This window comes from Chionomys nivalis, chromosome 5 (assembly GCF_950005125.1).
Source record: "Chionomys nivalis chromosome 5, mChiNiv1.1, whole genome shotgun sequence".
NCBI lineage: Eukaryota > Metazoa > Chordata > Mammalia > Rodentia > Cricetidae > Chionomys > Chionomys nivalis.
The window spans coordinates 12,347,129-12,373,946 of NC_080090.1; the positions used below are offsets into that span (position 1 = coordinate 12,347,129).

A 26,818-nucleotide genomic window follows, 5' to 3' on the forward strand; every position below is an offset into this window, starting at 1 on the left:
TTAAAAAGAAATCTATGTGTGTATTTGCATGTGTGTGTGGTGGGGTGCCCTTGGCATCAGCAGGACCCTGCAGCACAACACTGGAAACAGAAACACCAGTGTGAACTTACAGTTTCTAGGACGGGTAAGAAGTAAACGTCAGTGCACTCGTCTATGCGCTCACATTCAGGAAACGTCACCAGGCTCTGATGGCAGCGCCTGGGGCTGGCAGGAGGGTTAAGATGAGGCTAGCTTGGGTTACCTGTCCAGGTCAAGGCTGCCTAAGTTTCATAGCAAGATCCTGTCTCAAAAAAAGTCAAGGGCTGGGGAGCGCATGCCAGGGTCTGGGTTTGATTCCCACGTACTGCAAATCAACCGATCAATCGACAATCAATTACAAACACAAGACAAAACTCTCAACCAACAACACTGATGACAACCAGCAGCCAAACGTGTTAGTGGTACTGGGGAGGCTGCAAGGTCAAGGCCTTCCTGAGCAATCTGGAGGGGGCAGACACAAGACCCCGACACACATTCTTGTCCTCACCACAGATGGGGCTTAAAACAACAAACCCTAATCCCTAAGGAGAAGGGGACAAGTGAGAAGGACACAGGATCCAGCTTGAAGGTGATCCTACTGGTCACAGCTGAGACCAGGGTAGTTCCTGTAAAAATAATGACAGCAAGATGAAAAATGAAGCACATATCTATAAATTAAAAATAAAGTGAGGCCAGGTATGGTGGCTCAAGCCTGTGATCCCAGAACTCCAAAGGGCAGGGAGATGTCATGATCCCACGCAAGACTGTGGTGGACATTCTACCTATAAAACAAAACAAAAAAAACCCTACTCTTTACAGTAAAGTCTGCCAAATCCTGTCTTAGACCAGTGGTCAGCAGGGTCAGCAGTGATGGGCTCAGCGAGGCTGCAGCACCACCTTAGCGATGCTCCTGTCATGGGCACCACTTAACACAACCTATGAAACAGCTGACAGAGTTCCTGGCAGAACTCAGAGCACCGAGGTCGATTCAGCCCCTAAGAAACTCAGCTGTGCTTCAGAGTTCAGAACACAGCAGGTTCGATGGGAGCCTGCGGTCCTGCCCGTGTCCTCAGTGTCTAGAACAGCCGGGTACACGGGTAAGGTTCTAATGGGGTCAAGAATCTGGATGGAGGCAGCGATGATCGCTTGCTCACTCGAGGACATGTTGAGGTCTCAAAGAACAAGACTCGTGCTCCCACGAACACACACCTGGAGTTTGGTAGTTGGCTCCTCAACAACTCAGGCTCAGACTTGCACTTCCCTGTCACCTGAAGCAGCAGTCATCTGTGATGGGCCACTGTTTGCAGTCATGTTTGTTTTCACAAGCTTAAAATAATGTCTGTAATGTTTCAAACTACAATTTCCTTTTCACTTCACCTGCTACAAGACTCCAAACCCAGCTAAAGCACAGGAGACAGCAGTGCTGAGGAGATGCATCAGCCGTAGGTCTTAAACAGCATTTCTGTAACTGCAGAAATAAACACTGCTTTACATACCCTGACTGTAAACGTGTTAGTCATTGAAACATGGCGAGGAATTGAAAAAGATCAGTGAAAGAATGTACTCTTCTAGGTTAAAGTGTTTATAATTGTATTTAAGTTTGGCTGCAAAGGCAGAGTTCCACAAGCCATGTGCCAGGACTGAGACGACACAGCAAGCCGTCTCCAGCTCCCAGCCAGTCTCACAAACGCAGCCACCAGTGCTTTAAGAAACGGACAGGTGAGTCAGACTCTTCCTATGCACCAAGTAAATGGAGAACGTGCAGCTTACAAATTTGATAAGCACAAGCATCGCTTCTGAATGTGACAAATTTGCAAAATGCCCCTGGCTCTGCCAGCTGTGGTCACCCACATATAATGTGCCTCCCAGGGCCACAGGCCTACAGTCTGTCTGGAGCGTGCTCCTGGGAGGTGATGACATCAGGTCTATCCGGTCCACCGATGCAGCCTTCCTGCTCCACACTCACTTTTCTCCGGTGATAAACAGGTGAACGTTCTTTGGAGACCGCAGCATCTGTGCCGCCCGCTCAACACCAACCACGGCAGCCAATCTTTGGGCATCGTACTTGGAATAGAGCACGGTGCAGGTCCACGTGGCCTCCTCTCCTCTACTGGTGGCTCTCAGCATATTACAGACTTCACTGTAGAAGTGAGGGTATGTTGGCAGTTCATAGAATATGAGGTTCCTGATGCCTTTTATTGTGTACCTGTGAGAGAGGGAGGGACGTGAAGAAGCCAGCAGAGTTGTGCTACCAATGGCTTCACAGGGACGTGGCTCAGTATGTTGCTAGATGCCTGGGGTGGCAATCAGAGCACAGACCATGGACACAGAGCACAGACAGAAGGCCACCCCAGTGCCAGAGGGTCTATTTTTATGGCAACATAATCAACTTCCTAATGTTGAGTTTAAGATAATGGCAACAAAAGTTTGCATTTCTTAAAAATGTATTTTGAGACAGGGTTTCACTATGTAGTCCTCCTGCCCCCACCCCGCCCCCATCCCTGGGAAAGGGTCTCTCTGTGTAGCTCTGTAGTCCAGGCTAGCCTTGAACTCACAAAAGATCTGCCTCCTGAGTGTTGGGATTAAAGGCATGCGCCATCACCACCCAGCCAACTATGTAGCTCTTCCTGACCTGGAACTCACTAGCCTTCTACTTCAGGCTGGCCCCTCTGCCTTCTACTGAGTGCTGGCATTAAAGACAGCACCATGATACAATGATGCTTGGCCCAACTTTTAAATATTCATTATTTATTTATTTTTATGGGACAGAATCTCACTGTGTAACCCTAGTTGGTCCAGAATTTGTGCTGCAGGCCAGGGAGGCTTAGTCTTTCTTATTTTACACATACACATACATACACACACATTTGTGTATGTGTGTGTACTACAATATACATATAGAGGTCAGAGGACAACCTGTGGGAACCAGTTCTCTCTTCATCACGTGGAAGGAACCCAGATGCCTTTAGCGGCTGGGTCAAGTCGCCAGCCCCACTTTACTTTAGAGACAAGGTCTTACTATATAGCCCAAAGCTGGTCTCAAATTCATTATGCAGCCAAGAGCTCACAATGATCCTCTTGCCTCAGTCTCCCAAAATGCTGGAGTTACAGCTGTGTGTCACCATGCCTGGCTGACATTTATGTTCTGAGCCTGTTCTGCATGGGCTGAAGTAAAGGCAAGACAGCAGACCAGGACGGAAAAGCTGTTGGGGGAGGGGTGCTCCGCGGGGGAGGCAGTGCACCACTGCACCTGGTAACCTGAGTTCAATTCCTGGAATCCACATGTCAGACAAGAACTAACTCTTTAAAGAAGTCCCGATCCCTACCTGTGCACACACTAAATAAAGATTAATAATACTAAAATAAAACTTTGCCAGAGAAAACTACAGACTTAACAATCAAGCAAAATGAGGATGTGGTCAGACCAAGGGCATAAAATAAACAGCACCAATTCTAATAGCACCTGTTGGTCCTTTCTCATCACTCTGCAAACACAAAAATGTCCCAAGTTCATCCACCTTACAAGATGCTGCCTGAGGCTCCATTTGACATTAGGCAAAGCAGTTAGTTTCACCAGCTCACAAACTGCCACCTCATTCCCTGCAGCACGGTGGGGTGAAGGGGCGGGAGTGCAGACTGTGGGGTCACTGAACTGCTAGGGTTAAGGCTGAATGTCCCCGTGGGACCCAGCAACAGACAAGCTGACAAGACTCTGACGTCCCTGTTGGAACGTTAGGGATGGTGTTATACTCAAACAGGAACTTTATCCCATTCACGGAGGACAACTTTTCCCTCCTTTTAGCTCACAGTTCATGCTGGTTTCTCTGGAGACCCACCATGATGTGGTTTACTTAAATAACAAACAAGTAAACAAACAAACCAAAAAACATTGTGCATGTGTCTGTAGAAGTCAGAAGAGGGTACTGGATACTCTGGAATTGAAATTACAGACAGCTGTGGGCCACCATGTGGGTTGGGGAATCGAATCCCAGTGCTCTGGTGGTGTGGGAGGTCCTTCTGTCTCTGTGTTACTTTTCTTGGTTAATGAATAAAGAAACTGCTTTGGCCTGTTGATAGGGCAGAACTTAGGCAGGTGGGGAAGATGAAGCTGGATGCTGGGGAAAAGAAGGGCAGAGTCAGGGAGACGCCATCGATCTGCCGCCAGAGTAAGACATGCTGCAGAAACTTAGCCGGTAAGCCACTGCCATGTGGTGATACACAGATTAATAGAAATGGGTTAAACTAAGATGTAAGAGTCAGCCAATAAGAAGTTAGAGCTAATGGGCCAAGCAGTGTTTTAATGAATATGGTTTCTGGGTGGTTATTTTGGGGCTAAGAGGGCCCTGCTCCCACACTCTGGGAAACACCGGGTGACTTTTCCAGTCCCGCTTCACCTTTTCAGCATCGCCTTCCCACACTGAAGGAACAGCAGTGAACTTAAGCAATCTGCTCTAACTTGTTAAGACCAACAGCAAGCCAGATGTGGAGGAGGCAGGGGTAAGAGATGAACATTATCTTTAGCTACACTGAGAGTTTGAAGCTTGTCTGTACTGCACCAGCCCTGCCTTAAATACAAAAGCAAACAAACAACCTCACAAAACCCCCCACCCCCACCACTGCTGATGCTCAGTTCTGTCGTAAGAAAGGACCCAGCATCTGAACAGAACTTACTGTCTTGAAAGACCAGGACTCCCAGACAATCCATCAGCACCCCAGACACCAAGCTAACTTCTCTATCTGCTACTGGAATATCAATCTTGTGGTATATGGAAGGTTGCTATGGCAACCACCAAATCCAGACAAGACTAAAACAGCCACCCACACTGGTGGCCAGGAGACAAGGTGTATACAAACATAAGGACTATTCACCTCAGAGTGTATGCAATTAAAATTACACAGAATACAGAAAAGCAATAAAAAGACACTAATGATGGGCAGTGTGTATGTGGTGCTAGGGATGGTATTCAGAGCCTCCTGCACACCAGCCCTTGAATTTGTGGAGTGAGATCAATGAAGAAGATGCAGAAGGGCATAGGACAATGTACACACTTTTAACTGTATGCAGCCTTTATGACGGGAAGTTTTCCTTTCAAAATTCATTGTAAAGAAACAAGTAGGTAGGTATATCATCAAAATACATGCACCTGCAGAACTGTACAGAGTATGCCAAGGAACCAGGACAAACTGGTCTGAGCACCCTCTATAACTAGGACTACATGTGATGCAGTATCTGCACAGAACCGGATACTTCTGTATACTTCAAGTTACCTCTTACTAAACACAGCATCAGTGCTGTGTGGAAAGCTGTTAAACTATTGCTTAGGAGGACTGGAGAGATGGCTCAGTACCTAAGAGTACTTTCTGTTCTTCCAGAGGACCCAAGTTTGGTTCCTGCAAACACATGACAACTTGCAACTAACTGGCTCTAAATCCAGTTCTGAGGGGATCTGAGACCTTGTGTGGGCAGGAGGCACACACACATGCACACTCATAAACATAAAATACATACTTTAAAAAACTATTGCTTCGGGAACAATGACAAGAAAGAGGTCCGCACATCAGTACCGGCACACGTCCTTCTTCCAGCAAACAGCTGGTGAATCTGAGAGCCCCAGATGTGAAGGGCTCACCATAGCGGTGAAAACCGAGTAAAACAGAAAACAAAAAAAATGATATGCTCATTAAAAGGAAATGAGGTTCGTTTCATAACTAAACAATTGAATGGCAGATATCCATGGCAAATACTGCATAGACTACGTAAATTCGTGAGAAAGGCTTTTACAATGGGAAAACCTAACAGGCCCACCTTGACCCAGTGATTCTGGTGAATGGCTTCATCTCAGATGGGCAGGCTGGCATCATGTGCATATTAGTTAGGATTTCTATTGCTGTGAAGAGACACCATGACCACAGCAACTTTTCTAAAAGGAAACATTGAATTGGGGTGGCTTCCGTTTTCAGAGGTTTAGTCCATTATCACTGTGGTACAACATGGCAGTGTGCAGGCAGACGTGGTGCTCAAGTAGTGGAGTCCCACAGCCTGCAGGTAACAAGTGGTCTGTCTCACTGGGTGTGTCTTAAGCATAAATAGGATCTCAAAGCCCGCTCCCATAGTGACACGCTTCCTCCAACAGAGCCATTGCTTCTGACTAGTGTCACTCTCTATGGGGCATTTTCTTCATACCACCGCGATGGACCATGAGAGGAGGCAGGAATGATACAAACCCCTCTTAGTAGAATTCTGAACAGAAGTATTATTCTAATCAGTAGCCTGTCTTTTCTTTTGTTCCCTGACACTGACTTCAGTAGTACTGCGATGGGACCAAGCATGTGGCCTGTTAATAACTCTCAAGAATTCTAATATACATCCAAGTTTGGGAGCCACTTGTCCAAATAATAAGCAATTAGATAGTCTGGATTATGGGACACAACTTTAGGAAACACACTATGACCCTTCAAAACATGCCAACGTCATACAGAAGAGAACATCACAGACCAGTTCCTTCACAGCTGTCCTGCACACTGCAAGGGCTACAGCGTGACAACCAAAAATACCTTGATTGTCACACGGTCAACAAATGCTATGTACACTCTTATATCCCAGACTGGGGAACACAGCCAGGGAGGCTGACTCAGGCCACATACAGCAAAGTCAGAGCAGTGACACCAAGTGCTAAGACACAGGTGTTACGGTTACATGTGCTTGTGTTGAGGAAATGTGCGCTGTGACACCCAGGGTGAAGTATCAGGAAGCCCCTTCCCCTTTTCTTTTTAGCTGGGTAAGTTTTGCTAGGCTGCTCAGGTCGGTCCTGAGCTCTTGGGCTGAGAGACCCTTCTGCCCTCACTTGCAGTGAGCGGGACTGCAGTGTGTGCTGTGCGGTGAGAAGGGGCAGCGAGAACACCCTGGCCCTGACCAGAGCCAAGGAAACACACCCTGCCCCACCCAACTCAGGACTTGAAATTCAATGAATCCCTGAACACAAAATCCAACCAATCTCTGAGCTTGGCCCAAACTCAGGAATTGAGATCCTACCCAACCCTGAATATTTCACCCCGGAAAGCTCACCCCTAAGAAAACCTATTCAATTTGGGGCTGCGTTTTCCGCCCCAACAGAGACGGCCCCGATCCTGGATCCCTCCCTCTCAATGGATCTCTATCCGACTTTTATCTGCATACCTCCCCTGATCATGAATGTATCAAACCTTCAAATAAGCCTAATGCTATCAGGACCTAAACCCCAGGACATACCACGTGTGTGCTTTCCCTGCCAGTTGATAAAGGTTATGCTTCTATGTGTGCAGCCCGTCTTCACACTGCGCTTGAGGAGACTGTGGTCTGAGTTAACAGTGCTCACAGGAACTGCTCAGTCTCCAGACTCCTTTCACGCTCACCCTCCCCTCGGAAAGCTGCTTAGACAGTTTCATTTGAAATGGCTAAAATCATGTTGGGGAATTTTCCAGCCATGCAGACGGCACACTTCCATTTGCTGGGATGACAGAAAGTTAAGAGCTTCAGTGAGTGTGACTCCACTGTGAACGGAAACAACTCTCAGCCAACAGCAGGCACCCAGGAGCTCCCTGGCCAAGCAGTTCAGGTTGCCAAGAATGGAGCTGGGAACAAACATACTCATTTTGGCAATTCATTACATGTAATGTTACATCTTTGTGTAACACTAGGTAAAATATCTAAATCTTCATGCCTAGTCTTCTGAGCCCATGCAGGCTGCTAGGATTCCTCCCTCACCATACGGAAAGACATAATGTACCTGGGAAACAACATTCCATATCAGCATAAATGAAAACTTCCAGAGAGTCATGGTACATGGCTGACTGTCCCTCAAAGCTTGGAGGGTAGAATTCTTGTTTACATCCCTGGCAGATCCTTGTTGGTATATGGTAAGGCAAGTTAATAAAACAGAAATATCAGCTAGGTGTGGAGGTATGTGTCTGTAATCTCAGTACTTGGGAGGGGGAGGTAGAAGCAGGAGGATCAGGAGTTCAAGGTCAGCCTGGGCTACCAGATAATTTGAAATTTTCCTAAATAAAACCTTGTCTCAACAAAATGAAATGAAACACAATTCAATATTCCACCATAAGAAACCAAAACGAAAGCTCTGGATAGAATTTCCATCTCTGTAGTAAAGCATTAGGAAGGTTTGCACCTGGCAGCAGGAAGACTGGTAGGGGTTGGGGGCACATAAACCTGCAGCTTTCTGCAAAACCGGGAGTCAGTTCTCTCCTTCTACCACGTGGGTCCTGGGAACTCAGCTCAGGTCACAGTCATTTAGCAGGTTCAGAAAGCTATTACTAACTAACAAGCAAATAAGAATTTAAAAAGCAATAGCAAAAAGGCCAGCCAATCTGTTTTGTTAGTGACTGGTAATAAATCTAAACACACACTGAAACACTAAAAATACTCAACTCTGAGCCTCTTCAGTTTTTGCCCCTGCCACCATCAAGGAAACCAGTGCCCTGGTTTTCCATGGTGAGATAGTCACCCCAGGTATGACCCTGTGCTCAGCCTCCATCTCCCCAGCTCCTGTGCCGATCCTGTCTTGCTCTTCAACTCTGGACTGGCTTCTGTGAGGTGCTGGACACACAGTTGCATTCCAGACCACAGCTCAAGCTCTGGTTTCTACCTTTCCCACCAATGCCCATTTCTGGAAGTAACCAACCAAAAAACCGATGACCCTCCTACCCACCAAGCCACGATGCAGAGATAGAGATGAGCATCACCAACCCCCATAGGCAAAGGATATGTGCCCAGCCCACAGAGCATGCCCAGGCCCCCGAGACGGAGAGCCTGTCCTGTTACCTCTTATAGAAATGGAAGCGTTCTGTGAGGAGCAGAAATTGCTTCTCTCCTTGGAGGAAGAAGTGTCGAGCCCTGGAGACCCCAGACTTCTGTGTATACTCGCAGATGTGTGTGAAGTTCAGCTCTTCCTTCTTGAAGTAATTTCGGAGGCGCACAAAGTCAAAGTAGGAGGGGACATAGATGAGTGTGTGGGACATGACGGCATCCCGGTACTGAGGCAAAATCTTGTTTACGAAAAAGTGAAACCTGATTAGGAAAGGCCAAGGACAAGGTTAACAGGCTCAAGCTGGACCTACAGTGGGCAGTAACAGTGAGAGATCCCTGTAAGACTAGGTAAGATAAAACTTGACGAGCACGTAAGTGCAGATTTGGTGCCCAGCCTGTGTAGCACATGTGAAGCACAACAGGCCCACAGAGGGCAAACATGGAGAGAACTAGACAATCAGCTCTTCTCTGAATGGCACGGAATATATCACAGTCCACAGCAGCATGGTATGAGATTGCCATGTCTTAATCAAGGGGCCAGGAACACGGGCTGCCATTCCAACCCTGCTTCTAGCTGAGACTGAGGCCAAGCCCTCATTTCTCCCCAGCCTTGATTCCTTCTCTGTCACGGTTGAGTTCAGTTCTGGGACCTAACTTGGTAATCAGTAATTACTAATAGCAACAGCGTTCAGTGCTAAACATCCAAAAGTCAGATCTCTCTCTGAGGCCCTGCGGTTGTGGGTGGGGTTACCTGGCATCGATCACTGAAGCAAGATCTTGGGCTTCCATCCTCTGGAAGACATGTGGGAGCTGCACCAGCACGTGGCTGATGGCACCAGTCACTGGGACATTCCTCACGGCCACCTGCCAGGAGGGAAGAACTTTAGGCAGCCGTCCTTGTTGATCATAGGCCATCAACTCCTCCATTACAGGGTAACTGAGGGCATGGGGCTCACCTGGCCTTGGGCATTGGCACAGTGCCTGTTGAACAGAGAGTTGATCTGGGCATCCTGCAGGGCACCGAAGAGCAGGGTCTGGCGGTAGTACCTGGACCAGTTGTTGAGGCTCCACATGCGCACTCGAGAAAAGTCCACCCCATGGGAGTCCAAAGGTAGCAGGTTCATGTGGTTCATCAAATGCTTGGAGAAGCAAACACCACCATTAGTGTCTACTGAGCATGTATGCCGGACACTCATGAGCATGTATGATCCATCTCCTTAACCCATGGAGTATGTTAGTGTCTACTGGGCATGTGTGCTGGACACTCATGAACATGTATGATCCATCTCCTTAACCCATGGAGTGTGTGTCCATGTGACAGCAGGAAAGTAAGGCCCAGATGGCTACTTGCTCAAGGTCAGCTGACCACAAAGTAAGGACACAGGCTACTGGGCAGTCCTCTAAATAAGAACACAGGCTAGCTACTGGAGCATCCTTTAAAAGGAACTTTCAGAACAAGGCCTGGTGGGGTGGGGCACCATGGGTCAGAAGGATGAGGCCAGTATGGGTCACACTGTGACTGTGAGGTCAGCTTAGGCTGCAGATCACAAGTGTCTCAAACGCTCAGACCAAGCTGGCTCAGACACTGATCCAACGCATATGGAGCAAGGGTGCTGTCCGTCCAAGGGGAAAACTCATCATTACCAAGACATGTTCCCAGTTCTGCATCAGGTAAATGTCAGCCTGGTCAATGATGAGAAGCTCAACAGAAGACAGAAAGTCAAAATCTCTCTTCTTCTCTCCTTCTCCACCAATGATGGTCCTCAAGCCCAGGGGGGAGGCGATGAGGATGTCGGAGGAGTAGAAGGGGGCATAGAGACGAATGCTCCTCTGAAGGATTGCCACTCCTGAAAAACACACGTGTCAGCAACCACGCCAGCCTCGAGTGCTTGTCGCCCTGTGCTGTTTCCAGGTTGGACTTCTCCAAAGGACAAACTTGAACTTCTAAGCCCAGCTTCCCTAACCGTGGCAGTCACACTGCAGATACTCAGCAATGTCTGTGAATGGGGCACAAGGCCATGAACAAGGAGCACTCTCCCAGAGCTCATCAAGGTAACACACATGAAAGCTGGGTGGGTGTCTAAGGTTGGGTGGGCTCTCTACAGACAGACAGGATGGAGAACCAACCTTACCCCCACATGCAATTTCCTCAGCCTCCTCAGGGTGACCCCACCCAGTTTCTGTGATTCTCAACTCTGAGAAGCCTAAGAGAACCTGGTGTGTACAAGCTGCAGTCAAACTATTTCCACAGCAATGCACAAGGCCTTTCTATATGGTCTTGGAGTCTCTACACACCAACCAAGTCGAGACTCCTGTCCCTGGCAAGAGAGATCACTAGAGTACCCAGTTTCGCTAGAACACTGAGTCAGGGATCCCCCCCAGCTCTCCCAAAAACCTCCACCTTGACAGGGGGCATTACCAATCCTGAAGTGGTCATCAATATTGCCCACAAATACGGCTTCATAATCCTCAGGCCTCTTCAGGTTGGGAGGTCTCTCCTCAGGATCAGATCCATACTCCCCCTGAAACCTCTTTTTGTTGCTTACAATGATTTTCTTCTTACTGTCCCCCTCAAGGAGGCTGATGAAGAGCTGGACCACCCGAAGGGCAGCTTCCCGAAAGGGCACCACTATAAGCACCTGTGGGGGCAATGGCAGATCAGAGGTGAATATTTTCACATAAGGCCCAGCTCAGTACCAGAAGCCAAGTGTCTCCTGCATGCACATAAACACATCCTGTGAACATTAGTACCATGGCTCCATGTGTAACATTTCTCAAGCAAAACTTGGAAATATTTTTCAGTATAAGGCAATGCCTGCAGCGGTAGGAGAAACTTAAGGACAGAAATACAAGGGTCTTTGAGGGCAAAGTAAGATCCACTCAAACAAACGCACAATGTGGTGGTTTCAACAAGAATGGCTCCCATAGACTTGTATGTTTGAATGCTTGCTGTTTGGGAAGGACCGGTGTCGCCGTGTTGAAGGAAGTTTATCACTGAGGGTGGACTTTACCCCATCAATGGACTCCTGCCATTCTACTCCTGCCTCTCTCCCAAGCCTTCCTTGTGGATGAAGATGGGAGCCTTCAGTTGCTCCACCCTCATGGACTCTACCCCTCTGAAACCGTAACCCAATCAAATGCTTTCTTTTATATGTTGCCATGGTCATTATGTTTTGTTACAACATCAGAGAAGTAACTAAAGTTACTAAGAAAAAAAAATACAGAAAAGAATTAACAAACTATTATTTTTCTAGTATATTCTCTAGAACAGTTTTTGAAACCACTGATGACGTGTTTCTGAGTAGGAAAAACAGGACTCAATTTTCCAAGTCTGTTAAAAATGCCTAAAGATTGTGCCTAGGAGATGACTCAGTGGGTCAGAGCACTTGCTGCTGTTGGAACACAGTTCGACTCCCAGCGTTTCTATGGGGACTCACAGCCTTCTTAACTCTAGTTCCACGAATCTGACGCCCTCTTCTGACTTCCACAGGCATCAGGTGGTGCACATACATACACGCTGGCAGAACACCCATACTCACAAAATTAAATAAATCTAAAATAAATGCGTAAGTTTCTGCGCAACGGAAAATGAGAAGATGCTTAGTAAAGAGCTCATTTCTAACTGCCCACCATTCTTACTAAACAGTGTGACCCTAGTCAAGCCAGGAGGCTCCAATCCTAGGAAAGACAGGGTAATCTCCCTGATTCTCCAACGGTGCACAACAGAAACAGACAACCTCAATGTCATGTCCACACATTTGCGGGAGCCACCTTGAAATGTAACCAGCCAGCCAGAGGAGTAAGTAATTTGTTCTGTTCGCCAGGCTAAGACTTAAGAGGCTGGATTACTGTCCCAGCAGTGACACTATGATACTGTACGCTATTGTGCTCTCTTTGAATTGTTTAAATGCTGAGGAAGGGGCAACAGATGCTAAAAGATATTTGTTTATAAATGCTGCTGAACTAATCCAACATAAATATTTTGAAAATACCTTGACTTTAAAATTTGGATCTAAGGACATGATGCTTTGGAAAGGAGTTTCTTCTTTTGTTTTCACAGAGGATGAGACCCTGTGGATTTCTTCTATCCCAATATGGTATGATAGACCACGCCCTCCTGAAAGGTTGCTGTGAACACCTTCAAAAAATTACTTCACTCAACTGCCAACTGAGATGAACCTAGCACACAGGTTATACCATAAAAGACATAAATAACAGTGCTCCCATTCAGTAGGAAGGAGTTTGGAGAGAAATAACTGCGCCCACATTCCCAAATATTGTTTATAAATGTTCTTTTACATTTAAAGGGGGATATGATATAGATATGAATAATTTGCATTGGTATGGATTTTAAGGTCAATTTTGTTATAGGTATATGTATTTCTGACCTTGATTAAGTAATTGTGATTGTGTAGTTCATTTAAAAATGTAATGTATATAGGTTGTTAATAGATAATCATCTATAATAATCAAGTTTGTAGTCATGTTAGTTAGATTTTCTAGATGTGCATGGATATATTTCAGATAGGCATTCATCATATCTTTCAAAGGCTAGAGAATATGGCATTTTAAATGTTTTAATAACTTAGGACTTTTCATGACAATGACACACTCTGCTCCTGGCAGCACCAATCTACTTCAAGAGGAAGATGGGCATCGAAGAGGCACTTTATGGAGTTTGATAGCCATTTGGGCAAGAAACTGCTCTTGCCTGGACTATTGCATAAACTGGACACAGAGAACCCGCAGAGAGAGGACTACTGAACTTGCCTAAAGGTGAGATGATCTTTTGGGGTTCCTGATTCATGAAAGAATCTGCGAGACATTCTGCAGGATACAGCAGAAAGTGACTGAACTGCCTTTGAAATTTCTTGTTTCATGGAAATGTCTCTGGATACCACGGGCCTTTAGGCCGAAGATGGATGCCCCAACGGTACAGAGGAACTTTGGGTGACTGTCCAGGCAGCGAGATGTCTCTGTGATTTCTAGAGTTTTGTAAGTTGCTTACTTTTCATTTACTTAGGTAATATTATATCCTTCTGGAGTCTTTGATGGAGTTGGAGAATAGTTATGGCTGTTTTCCTTTGTTATGATAAAAGATAAAATAGATGTAAATATTGTAACTGTAATTCTTGCTTGATAACTGTTTTGTTATATGTAATTTTGCTATGTTAAAGTGAATGCCTTTCCTTTTGGTTTAAACAGAAAAAGGGGAAATGATGGAGGAAGGTCATTTGTCAATAAACAAACTGCCTTGGCCCATTTGATTGGCCAGCCTTTAGGTGGGTGGAGTAAACAGAACAGAATGCTGGGAGGAAGAGGAAGTGAGCTCAGATGCAGGGCAGCTCCTCTCAAGAGCCAGATGCGATGCAGCCAGCCGCCAGGTCAGATATGCTGAATCTTTCTCGGTAAGCGCACCTAGTGGTGCTACGCAGATTATTAGAAATGGGCTAAATTAATATGTGAGAATTAGCCTAGAAGAGGCTAGATATAATGGGCCAGGCAGTGTTTAAAAGAATACAGTTTGTGTGTTGTTATTTTGGGGCATAAGCTAGCCAGGCGGTTGGGAGCTGGGTGGCAGGAATGCAGCCCACAGCTCCCACAACAACACTAAGTGCCCACACTTGTTCCCCAAGCTATCAAACAAGGGGGCAGACTAAAAAAAAAAACAAAAAAAACAAAAAACAAAAAAAAAACTTTTAAAAGTCCTCAGTATTTACACCCTTGAATCCTGTTGAGCTCAAGAGAATTCTGAAAACATGATCTGTGTGGAGACAGGAGGGACAAATATAAGAGCAAGGCCTGGCTCCTCAGCATCATGAAAAATACACAGAATTAAATCCATATCCTTTCCTACTAGAGCCTCCAATGCCAGAGGTCAGGCTTGCCAGCACAAGTAAACAGGATCACTCCGTTAGGCATTAGGAACTTCACAGCAGAAACAGGGATCTTTGGCTTGAAGGTGTCTGTGTATCTCTATAATCTGCCCCATGTTCTCTTTAGAGGGCCTTCTGTGAATCTGGGTCTGCCCAGAGCTGTCACATTAAGGAACTGGGTAAAAAACTCATTCAAGTACCAGTGAGCTGAAAGTCACCAGGAAGAGACCTCCAACAACGTGTTGCTCCCGAGAGCACCTGAAGTCCCCCCCACTGCCCTGTGCTGCCTGGCTCATTCAACACTCACCAGTCAGCTGTCAACACACTCACGACTAAGGAGCAGCTCACAGCCTTCCTGAAGTCAAAGCTCTCCTGTTCCCGCTCACCTTAGGCCTGGTCAGCCCTTGGTCCCTGAAGTCATCGTCTTCACCCACCCCAAGTTTCTGGCTCCGGCGTCTACTGTTGTTAGCCAACACTTGGGCATTTGCTTTGAGGACGTGGTTTATGGCATGCAGGCAGTACACATGGCGGATCTCTTCTCCATTCTTCAGGGCAGTCCTCTCTGGGTAGAACAGGTCTCGGTAAGAATTCATGATTAAGAACAGTTCTTTCTGGAGTGGGGTAAAGGGACTATTTGATTTTTGAGGACCAGATAGGAATTGGCTATTGGTTTTTCCCCAGGTGGATTCTAGAGGCTTCTGAAGATGAAGTGACTTTAGGTCAATGTCCTTTGGAGGTTTAAATGTTTCCGTCTTCCAGAACTTGGATGAAAAGACAAGCTGTCCCAGGGTGGGCCACTAGGGGTAGACATATCAAGAGCTCGGTTAGGCATGAGAATAACCAACACTCACAATACTTGATGAGTCAGGAATCATTTGCTCTTCACCCAGCCCTGCTACTCCAGTGTAGGGAATGCTGGGCCTTACAGAGGCAAGAGGGTCCAGACAACAGTCACACAAGAGGTGTGCAGTTTGGAGCCTGACTTCATACCTGAGCTCTGCCTCTGGTGTTTCCCACACTATCCCACAACATTCCTTTAGATAAAAATGGTCAAATAACCTGGCAGTGTCACATGTCACAAGGTGTAACACCACAGGCTCTCCTTGTCTTGGAACTGATCCATCCCTTTCTTCATCTCCACTGTGCCCTTTCTCTCTCTTCTTTTTATTTTTTATTTTATTTTTTGTTTTTCGAGACAGGGTTTCTCTGTGTTCTCTCTTCTTTTTAGAGACATGCCTAGTAGAATTTCACAGAATTTCACAGATAAATTCACATATATCTTTGTGAGATATATGTTTAGGAATTTTCACTGTAGAAAAATTGTTGACCTAAGATTAGAGCAACTTCAGCAATAAAAAATGAGCCAGAGAGCCGAGCAACCTGGCAACTCTCCAGGGAACTGCGCTGCCCTCAGAGGTGCTGCTCTGGGTGAGTCCAGTACAACAGTGAACTGACAATGGCTCGGGAGGCGAAGGGGTTAGGATCAACAGAGTCAGGTGTGGTGGTGCACACCTTTAATCCCAGGACTGGGGAGGCAAAGGCAGACAGACCGGAGTGTTCCATACCAAACAGGATCCTACAAGACGACAACACTGCACAGAGAACCTGAGTCTATGCATGCAAGGCCACAATAGAGAGAGGGCTTAGCCTTGCATACGGGAGTTCCAAGCAGCAATAAATGGCATCTATGTTCACATTCTGGTTGTGATTCTGTACTCTGATATATGCTACCACGGAGAAAATCAGGCAAAAAAAAAAAAAGTGAGTCTCAACTACTTCTTATACCTGCATACCTGTCTGCTAACTCAAAAAAAGGGAAGTCTACCAGACCATGTATGGTATCACACCCAGAACCTAGTGCTTGGGAAGCTGAGCAAGAGGACGGACACAGTGATCCTCACCATGGATAATATATGTCAGTAAACCGTTCCACTGTGGGTTTTCCTGGGAAACCAAACAGCACTTACTTTCAGCTGCTGGCTGGTTGGAGAGCTTGAAGCCGCAGCCTGGATGTCCTTTTCTTTCAGTTCTTTGTTGACATGTTGTTGAAACGGATCTAATTCAAACAGAGTAGTAAGCACAGTGAGCAAACGGCAGGGCTTTCTAGTCTCCTGAGAGTGATGACTCGTCTCCAGTCACCTCTGAAAATCACACGCTCATCTCTAGTCTGCTAAGATGGACATGCTGACCTTCTGGTATCGACTCATCCTTCCTTCCAACCACATCCCCATTCAAAGCTTATAAAGAGTGCCTGGCAAGCTGACCCTCCAAAAGTGCACACTGACCATATCCCAGCCCAAAGCCTCGGAAAACACCTCAGCCCGAACTTCAGGTCTTGACGGCTGCACTTGAATTCACCGCTTCAGGGATTTCTGAACTATACAACCCTAAATTCTGCTTCTGAGCCTTTCCTTTGGACCACAAATCCTCCTGCCTCTCAATTGTGTGTTATCCTTCACAGGAAAGTGCCTCACAGGGGTCTACTGTGCCAGGCACAGGACAGTCACACTCTCAGCCCCTACCATGCCTCACCAATTCAAACAAGCCAGCACACTCTCCTGTCTTATCTGATACATGGCAAGATTCCTGAGAGCAAGCTCCATGTATTCCACACAGAAAGACACACTAATTCTCAGTATTTACCTGAACTACCAAACGATCCAAATGTCATCTCTTGCATGCAGAAGATGCGCTGGCCAACCAGCCCTCCCTCTATGCCCACTGCACTCGGGTGACCCTCAGCCCTCTCTCCGTGCCTCTTGTTGAGAAGCAACAAAGTGAAGACATAAAACCTCCAAATGTCAGGCACCTGCAGAATAACAGCGAGCAACAGAAACAGGGAAGCCCAGGCCAGTTCATCTGCACAGCAAATATGCAGAGACTTCAGGACAGAGGCTTCCTGCTTCTGTCCAGGCTCCAACACTGCCATGACTCAGAATGTGGTTTATGCTAAGATCCCACAAATTCTACCTCTACTCCTCCCCCTGCGTAAAAGCCAGCAGATCCAGCTAAACCAAACAAGGACTCAGTTTCATCCACAATGAAGCCCAATGGCAGCAAACTAGGAAAGGCAGACACAGAAGGACACCAGCTTGGCCTGCCCAGCACGAGCAGACCTGATAGTGCAGACACCCATGTCACAGGCATGTTGAAGATTGACAGTGCAGACACCCACGTCACAGGCATGGTGACCATGGAGGGGACTAGGGTGGTGGTGTTGGGGAGCTGCCCTAGTAATAAGAACACTCGGACTGGTCTTGCTGGGCCGCACAAATCTGAAGAAGTACTGCTCCAGTGGAGAGTGGGTGAGGGGAGGAAGAGGAAAGCACTTTACCCTTCTGCCTACTGGACTGAACAGCAAAGTCTTCCAGATCTTGCAGCCTGGGCACTGGCCTCCCCCACTTTCACCCTTCAGCCCCTTCTGCTCCAACCAGTCCTCATCTCTACACTACCCGAGAAGTGTCTGCTCCAGCTCCCACAGGACCACTACCGAGCTGGCTCTGTGAGCTCCCTCAGTCAGGAGACTAAATATGAATCAGTGCACAGCCCCACCACACAGAGCCACGCTCACCTTGGGATGTTCTCTGGGAAGAGCTGCTTCCACTATCCTCTTCCAGAAAATTGGTTTCCAGGCTGAACAGTGACTCGTGTTTTGCATCGGTGAACTCCTCTGGGGATTTCTGTGACGTATCGGGTGGCTCTTCCCCATCTTTCTCTTTGGGGTCATCAGCTAGAGACATACCAGAATGTTGAAAATCATTTTGTAAAATTTTCAGACTGAGGTAGAGCTCTGTGAGTTCGAGGCCAACCTGGTCAACAGCAATTTCCAAACAGCCAGACCTATATATAGAGTGAAATCCTGTTTCAAAAATAAATAACTTACACATACTTAAATGTTGACAAAAACCAAATTAAAACATTGATGCTCATTGTTATTTATTTATTTTTGGTTTTTCGGGGCAGGGTTTCTCATGTAGCCCTGGCTATCCTGGAACTCACTTTGTAGACAAGGTTGGTCTCCAACTCACAAAGATCCACTGCCCTGATTCCCAAGTGTTGGAATTAAAAATTAAAGACATGCACACCTCACCAGGCACTATTTTTAAACAACAATCAGGTAATTCAGTGAGTGGAAGTGACCTTTCAGAATTAAGCCTGATCACGGACCTAGGTGATGAAGTATTCTGTAACTAAGCTGGGCTTCAAGCCTGGAGGTGTGTTTGAATTAAATGTATGTTCCAACTGGTGGACTTCCATCAGGAAGGCAAATGGCTATTTTTTGACACAGGCCTTTTGTAGTTGTTAGCCCTCTACTAGCTCAGGATGACTTTGAACTTCTGAACCTCCTGTCTCTCTCTCCTGGGTGTTAGGATTATAGCCATGCTCCATCTTTGCCCAGTAGATGCAGCAATGGAGATGGAAACCAAGGCTCTGGACATGCCAGGCAGACGCTACCACCTGGGCTATATCCCGGCCGTCCACAGAGTGATGTTTGAGTAAACAGAGGCTGGTCTGCTCTCAGAGGAAGACTTCCAGCTGATAGACACTAAACTCCAGCTCTAACAGTGGCTTCTCTTGGGGATTCAGCTTGATTGCCTTTAGACTGAAAGACTTGCCAAATGAGTCAACTCCTTAAAATAGATTTCTATCATAATTAGGAGTTTCTCTGAAGAATTCTAATATACCCAGTTCTAGAACTTATTCTAAAATAGTGTACTAAGATACACGTGGAAGATGTCAGAACAAATGAAATGTCTATCAAAGGAGTACTCAATACTGAATGTTACATATCCAAGAGAATAATGTGAATCCAGAGTTAGGTTACAGAGTAAAAGTCCAGGCTGAGGACAGAACTCAACAGTAAAGCACAGGCGTGAGACACTAGCTAGGCTCAACCCCCAGTGCAGCAAAATATACAATACAAAGAAAGGAAAAATTAAACAAAACATCTACAGTATCTTACTAAAGAATCAAATTTCAGAAATTTAGGAGTCCATCACATGCACACCTACAAAAACAAAGATGTCCTATCAGATCAGATCCTCGAGCCTCTCCTCACCAAGTACTAGACCAAGAGGCTGTATCATCACCCTGGCTTCACGGGTGTGGGGCAAACGCAGAGCTTTGTTTTCCCAAGGTGAGCATTCACCCTCTGTGCTACACCCTCCCCTCCTCACAGTCCTACAGTAAATACAGCACACTTATGACTAAAACAACAACAAAGCCTATTTTCCTCTAAAAAAATTAAATGTAAAGGAAAGCAGAACTAAGGACCTACAAACACTCAAAAATTAAGACAATGTATGTTTTTATTTTTCAAGTCAGAGTCTCATTATGTCATCCTGGCTGTCCTGGAACTTAGCATGTAGGCCAGGCTGGCCTTGAACTCACAGAGATCCTCCTGCCTCTGTCTCCCAAGTGCTGGGTTTAGAAGCATGTGCTACTATGCCCAGCCAAGGCAAAGGATTTTTACCCTAACAAGGTAAAACACTACACGACAGGTTAAAGGCACTGGAGATGAAGCTCAGGGTGAAGTGTCTGCTCAGAAATACTCGAGGTCCTAGGCTGTTCAGTAGCCAGAACCACAAAAGTGGATGAATGAATGAAGAAAGAAGAGGCCAGGAATGTAACCTAGTGAGAAACTGCTTGCCACGCATATATTAAGCCCAGCACTTCACAAGTTTGGCAAGCATGGGGGCGGGGTGCAGAAAGGAAAAGGAGGCTAGTTAGTATGCATGGTGGTGCACACCTTAAATCAGGAGGAGGCAGGTGGATTTCTGGTGAGTCTAAGTCCAGCCTGGTCTGTACATCAAGGTCCAGACTCCCGTCAAGGATACAATGATACTGTCTGTAAGGAAAACAGGAAGGAGATAGGAAGATACAGAAGTCACCCACAGATATCCAGCAATAAAAAGCAAAGTATTAAAAACAATAACACATAGGGTAAAAAATGGACACAAGCCAGGCATAGAACACCACACCTGCAATCCCAGCCTTGAGGGGTAAGAAGTAGAAGGGGATGAAGCAGGAGGATCGTCATGATTAGAGACTGGTGTGGTCCACACAGTACATGCAAGGCCAGGTTTGCAGAGTGAGAGTCTGTGTCGGAAAGCTGAGTGTTTGACCATGTTTGCATTAATTTCTGTAATGGGCACAGCTAACCTATAGTGACGGAAATCAGGTAAACGACGGAAAAAGGACTAAGATAGAGCTTTCTGGAAGTGATGGAGGGCACACTATTTGTAAAAGCTCTCATTGTATTTAAAAAATAGATACCATTACTATTATTATAATTGTGTGAGTGCTGCACGCAGACCCGGTTCTCTTTCTGCCTTTATGTGGGTTCTAAGAATCTAACTCTATTGGTCAGTTTTCACAGTGGAGCTATCACCCAATGAACTGCCTCATCAGCCCACACTGGGTTCATTCATTTGCATATAAAATATACTCTAATGAGGCTGATTAAAAAAAGTCACTTAAGCCAGGCATGGTGTCACACACCTAAGTTCCCAGAGTAGTAGAATCATGAGTTCAAGTTTAGCCTGGGCTAAACAGCAAGACCTTGACTCAAAAGATGTAAGGGTTAGGGACGAGCTCAGCCTGGTATGCGCAAGGTGCTGGGTTTGACTCTCCAGCATAGAAGAAAGACCTAGAGTAGCAGTCTGAGCCCTGAGGAGGACCTCTGGGCTTTCAATTCCAGCTTCTCTCAGAGTCTCCCTATAGACCCAATGAGAGCAGACACGTCTCCTTTACATAAACACAAATCTACAACTTAAAACTTACTGAGTATTTTTATGTCTACTTTCCACTACACTCGGTCTCTTATTGAAGAGGAACAACTTCTACAGCAAACTGAGCCATCTGAGACAAAATTACGTCCCTTGGGAAAGCCAGGCAGCCTTACATTAGGTCAGAAAAAAAAAAAAATCCCTAAAAGAGTAAGCCAATAGTATTTTCCTGATGAGAGGGTCAGTGTTCCCATCGGATTTTCAAAATATAACCAAATTCAACAAGGCTGAATCTCTGCTTTGGAGCCAAATGTTGTCACTCAGCCCACACAGCACAGGACACTCTGTCCTGGCAAAGAGGACAAATCAATCCCAAATACTCACGCTCCTGTGTCTCAGATGACTCGGCTATTTCTTCTGTCACCGGGACATCTTCATCACCATCTTCATCATTGGTATCTCCATCGCTGACAGCACTGTCGTCTTCTTCCTCTTCAGAGACATTCTTTAATGTAGCAAGCAGTCTGTGGTACCCTGACACGTGCTCTCGTTCACTCTCCGATTCACTTTCAGAATGTGAAGTGTCTGAACTCTCTGACTAAAGGAAAACGGGAATTTTATATTGTTTTTATTGTCACACTAAAAAAAATAAAATTAAATAAAATGTGAGACATACATATTAATGGGATTTCCTTACCCTTCAAGAAGGAAATTGAATCATGCTCAAGGAAATGGATAGAATGGGGGATAATTAAGTAAAAATGAGACAGACTAAAGACAAATATGTTTTCTGTTGCGTGAGGAAACTAGATTTTAAGAAGTTAGAAGTCATGAAATTAAAAGGGAAAAAGTATTTACAAAGAGAAAGGGGACTAGCAGAGGTAGAGACTGAGGGCCAGAGCAGAGCAAGGAATGGGTGGCATGGAGACTATCATTTAATATGCCTGGAAATGCCCAAATGAAACCCTGTTTTGTATAATGAATACACACTTATTAAAAAGGAAACAAAAGTCCAATGAGCTTTTCTGCAAATATTACACAATATCGTCTCTTTAACCAAGCCCAGCATGAAATTTACATACAACAGCTAACCAAGCTATTCACATTAGCTGTACATGGAATAAAAAGTGACATTTCAAACAAAATTTTAGGTTATGGGCTTTAATTTGGCTTCACGGTTCAAGGTGCGAGAGTAACATTTCAAGGGAGGGCCACTGCCTATTTTACACTAGGTGTGAGCACTTTCATGATGAGCACACCATGGACACACCGACAGCCAGCACCCCGAAGAACCTCTCCAACAGAGGCTCAGAACAAAGTGTCATGGGGTAGTTCCCAACTCTGGCCTCTATGGTCACCGGGAATTTTTACAGCCATCTTTCTCCACCATTTAAAACTAATTAAGTAAGATGTCTAAAACCACAGCTGACAGTGAAAACAGAAAAACAGAAAAGTACCCAAGCTTTCCTCTTACACACGATCTTAAAGGTAACAACCCAATTCCAAGTATTATAAAGAAAAAAACGCATTACCAGCTGACAAATCTGGGGCTTTACTTCTTTTTTGGAGACCCTAAAATGAGAAGTGGATACTGTTAAACTTTAGCTACTAATCTGTAAAGATCACGACAGACCTAAGGATTCTGCTTTAAATGAACGCAGAATACACAATTATAGGCAGTCATAGTGAAAGACCCTACGGACCCCCCCTCAGAACCTGCAGCTAGCCTGCTCCCGTGAGAACATCCTGTTTGTGTGAAAGATTTTCAGGACCTGCAGCTAGCCTGCTCTCATGAGAACATCCCGTTTGCTTAGGAGAACAGGATACCTGTAGTCGGCACAAGTGCCAAACTTAGAATGTTAGCAGTTCACAAAAGGAACAGTCGCCCCTACAGATGTTTCCCTTATCACGCAGCTATTCTCCTGCCCTGAAATAGACCAATCACTGCGAGTAACCCTTTGAATAAGCCAATCCAATAAGTTGGAAAACAACCTACAGGTCACCCCCCCCTTGTGTCTGTGGCTTTCTGCTTTAAAAGATGGACTGTAACAGCTATCATTGTCCTTCATATCCCGAACCTGAAGGACCCTGTCATGACAGAATAAAAATCCTCTTGCTTTTGCATCAATTTGTGGTTATGTGAATGGTGTCTGGAGCAACTCCTCCCTTGACGTTTGGACTTCTAGTCCAACAATAGTGTAAAAGATTCTGCATGCGCAAGGGGCAGAGATGACAAACGGGCAACAAGCAACTGGGGTCAACGGCATCACGTGACCTCGTGCCGGTACAGCAGGCCCAGGGGGCTCAGCAGGTCTATCTGCAGAATGCACCCCGCGGCTGCACGCCCGGGCCCGCAGCGAACCCGCGCCTCCCGGAACCGGCCCGAGCTGGCCGGAACCAGCCCTCTCAGCGGCCCGACCTGTCATAGAAGGGGTGCTCCTCGCCGAAGTCGCGGAGGTGCTTCTTCTGCTTCTTGGTCATTGTGCTGAGCAGCTGGCTGCGCCCGCGGTTCCGGCGTTTGCCCATAGCGGGAACGTCAAACTCGCCTCGGCCAGAACACCGGGGTTCCCACCGGGAAGTTGTCGCACGTGGGCGCCGTAAACGGCGGAGGCGGGTGCCGTAAAGCAGAGTTGTTTTACGTCCGGCGGAGTACGACAGGCGTTAAAACTTTTGGGGCGCGATGCTGCCCCCTGCCGGAGCTCCTCCAGGGCACGGGAGCGTGTCTGCGCATGCGTACTCTGAGCACCGCAGCTAGGGCGGCCCAGGCTGGCTGGCTGGCTTCCCGATTGGTTATGTTTTACCTTACCCTGTTTTTTTTTGTTTGTTTGTTTGTTTGTTTTTGTTTTGCGGGGGCGATGCTGGTGGCTTCTCCTCCCCATTTCCAAGAGCTAAGAACTGAACCAAGGACCTCGTGCAGTTTTTCGCGCTGGGATGTGGAAGTCAGCCTGCATCGATGTACACGAGCAGAAACGGTTGAATACAAATAATACGACGGACATTTAAGGGTGCCTGCTCATCCCACTTGAACCGCACACTGTCCAAACGGGTCTTGTGAGTCAATCTGATGAGACAGATTTGGAAACTGATTCTTAGTAAGAAAAGGGAGCCGAGCGAGGGTGGTGGTTGCCGGCACACGCCTTTAATCCCAGCAGAAGCAGGCGGATCCCTGTGAGTTCTAGGCCAGCCTGGTCTACAGAGCGAGTTCCAAGGAGTGCCAGTCTGTTACACACAGACACCCTGCCTCGAAAAAAAAAGAGAGAGAGAAAGAGAGAGAGAGGAGGAAGTCTGGAGTTGGGCTATTATTATACACTAGGCTCTTCAACCCACAGGTTGAGGTTCCCTTCCCACGCCACTGCTCTTTTGGGAGGGTTGAGGAGAGCCTCTGAAAAAAACATCTCTCCCGACATTCATTCTTTAACAAAAGCGAAACACAGATAAACTAGCATCTTGCCTGCGTTATCACCCAAACGAGTCAAAGTGTACTTTTAAAGTTGATGTGTTTTATTGCGAGTGTGAGTAATAGCCTAACCGGGCTAGGGGTGTAGCTCAGTGGTAGGGTGCTTAGCCAAGGTACTTCACAAATCCTACGGTTTCATCCTTAATACTGAATAAAATAAAACAAACACACCAAATAAACAAGCTGGGTATGGTGACTCATGCCTGCAATCCCAGCCCCAAGGAGGCTGAGGCAAGAGAATTGACAGTTCAAGACCTTGATATAAAAAAGTAAAATTAGCTTGGCATGGTGGCGCACACCTTTAATCCCAGCCCTTGGGAGGTAGAGGCTGGCAGATCTCTGTGAATTTGATGTCACTCATAGCAAGACCTTACCTCTCAAAAACAAAAAACAAAAACAAAACAAAACCTAAATAAAAATGGAAAAGTAAGAAAACTGCTGAGGTCTGTATTTCAGGGATACACAGCCATAGGTGAAGCTGTTTGAGACCACACAGGACATATTTTCCTTCAAGATGAAGTTCAACAAACACCAAGAACTCATGCCAGCACCAACCCCAGACTCAAGGGACAACGGGAGACACCCGAGTGTGTTTTGTGTTTCTGCGGAAGAGAAGCCAGGCATTACTCAGCCCCACACCCTTTGTCCCAGGGTCATCGACTGATAATAATTAAATGAGGGGCAGTGTGAGGAAGAAAGGGCAGAGCAAGAGAGTCTCAAAAGCCATGCAAACAAAGGGTGGTAGCCAGCAGCTGGCCTGGCCAAGGGACCCATTAATAGACATCTGTCTTCTCTCCAGTTGGAAGATAAAAGGTATAGTCACCTAGATAAACAAAAGGCTGTTTGCAAAGTGTCCTCACAGGTTTTATGGCTCTGGTCACAGTATAACCTGGCTCTACCCAATAAAGAGCTCTACTTTTTCTCCTTTCACTGCATTCCAGGTGCCTCAGCCCCACCCCTGGCCCCAGACATGCAGTTTCTTGTTCTTCCTGGGATCTCACATCAGAAGCCGGAAGCTCCAGCTCAGTCTTACCTAGCTTACAGCATGCAAGTTTAGACTGTTCCCAGGTTTAGGCAAAAAATTCATCCTGTCTCCAGAGAAGCAGTCTGAGCATTGGCTTGCTGAATATTGGAAAACAATCCCCTCTCCTCAAAATATTGATATCCACCTTCAACAAGGAGATCCTATGTGAGTATAACTTAATAGCTGAGAACTTAGTCATTGTCTCCATGCCTCTTATAGAAGTTTTCTATTACACACACACACACTTCCTAGGAAGTTTTAACAAAAACAGATTTTTTTTTTTTTACTTTTTTTTTCTTCCTACTCTTAGAACTCTTTTTCTCTCTTTTAGGATATTCGTTTTACGTATTCAAAGTCATGCAGTCCTTGGGGAGTTAACAGTCATTCGGGAAATAATCTTCTACATTGCTGTGCAAAGGGTGCTGATAGATGTGTAAGTTAATGTTCCTGGACTAGTTGAAGTCTACATAAGCCTCTAGGATAATGATCGAGATGTGGGAGAAGGAAAAGAATGTCCCCTAGACAAGCATCAGAATATTCAGGAAGCTTTAATAATTTAAAAGAAAAAAGAAGTTGCATGGGAAATGTCAAATACACTCAATGCAAAACTTGACAAAAGGATATAATAGACTCCACATACTTGATGCTCAGCCTCAGCAAGTATCCCATTCCATAGTTATTGTTCTACACCCACTCTACGTATTTTGAAGCAAATTGTTGGAATCATTAATTCTGCAAATATTTAGCATACTTCTAAAATGTAGTATATTTTGGTATACTTAGTATGAAACACAATATGGTATTATTTTACCTAATAACAGTATTTTTAAAAATATATCAGTCAACATTCAAATTTCCAATCTCATAAATACCATATAATTTTTATTTCAATACTCTGTTGGTTTAATGAATCCT

General features: G+C 45.9%; 1 protein-coding gene across 3 annotated transcripts; it reads right to left on the reverse strand.

Annotated features, from left to right (window-relative positions):
- Nucleotides 1-1,587: 1,587 nt before the first annotated feature.
- Utp25 (UTP25 small subunit processome component) lies at nucleotides 1,588-24,005 on the reverse strand. Of its 3 annotated transcripts, none has more exons than XM_057770995.1 (12): nucleotides 23,842-24,005; nucleotides 22,955-22,994; nucleotides 21,807-22,020; nucleotides 18,266-18,424; nucleotides 16,662-16,750; nucleotides 15,081-15,491; nucleotides 11,238-11,457; nucleotides 10,463-10,665; nucleotides 9,775-9,957; nucleotides 9,570-9,682; nucleotides 8,834-9,079; nucleotides 1,588-2,224 (listed from the first exon to the last, which is right to left on the reverse strand). In XM_057770995.1, exons 1-12 carry the CDS (start codon nucleotides 23,946-23,948, stop codon nucleotides 1,981-1,983), a joined length of 2,229 nt encoding a protein of 742 aa, XP_057626978.1. In that variant the 5' UTR covers nucleotides 23,949-24,005; the 3' UTR covers nucleotides 1,588-1,980. The 3 variants fall into 3 exon arrangements, 1 of the variants encoding a protein (XP_057626978.1); XR_009057171.1 differs by having other exon boundaries at nucleotides 2,209-2,224; nucleotides 8,834-8,964; XR_009057170.1 differs by having other exon boundaries at nucleotides 2,209-2,224; nucleotides 8,834-9,057.
- Between the last annotated feature and the right edge of the window lie 2,813 nt (nucleotides 24,006-26,818).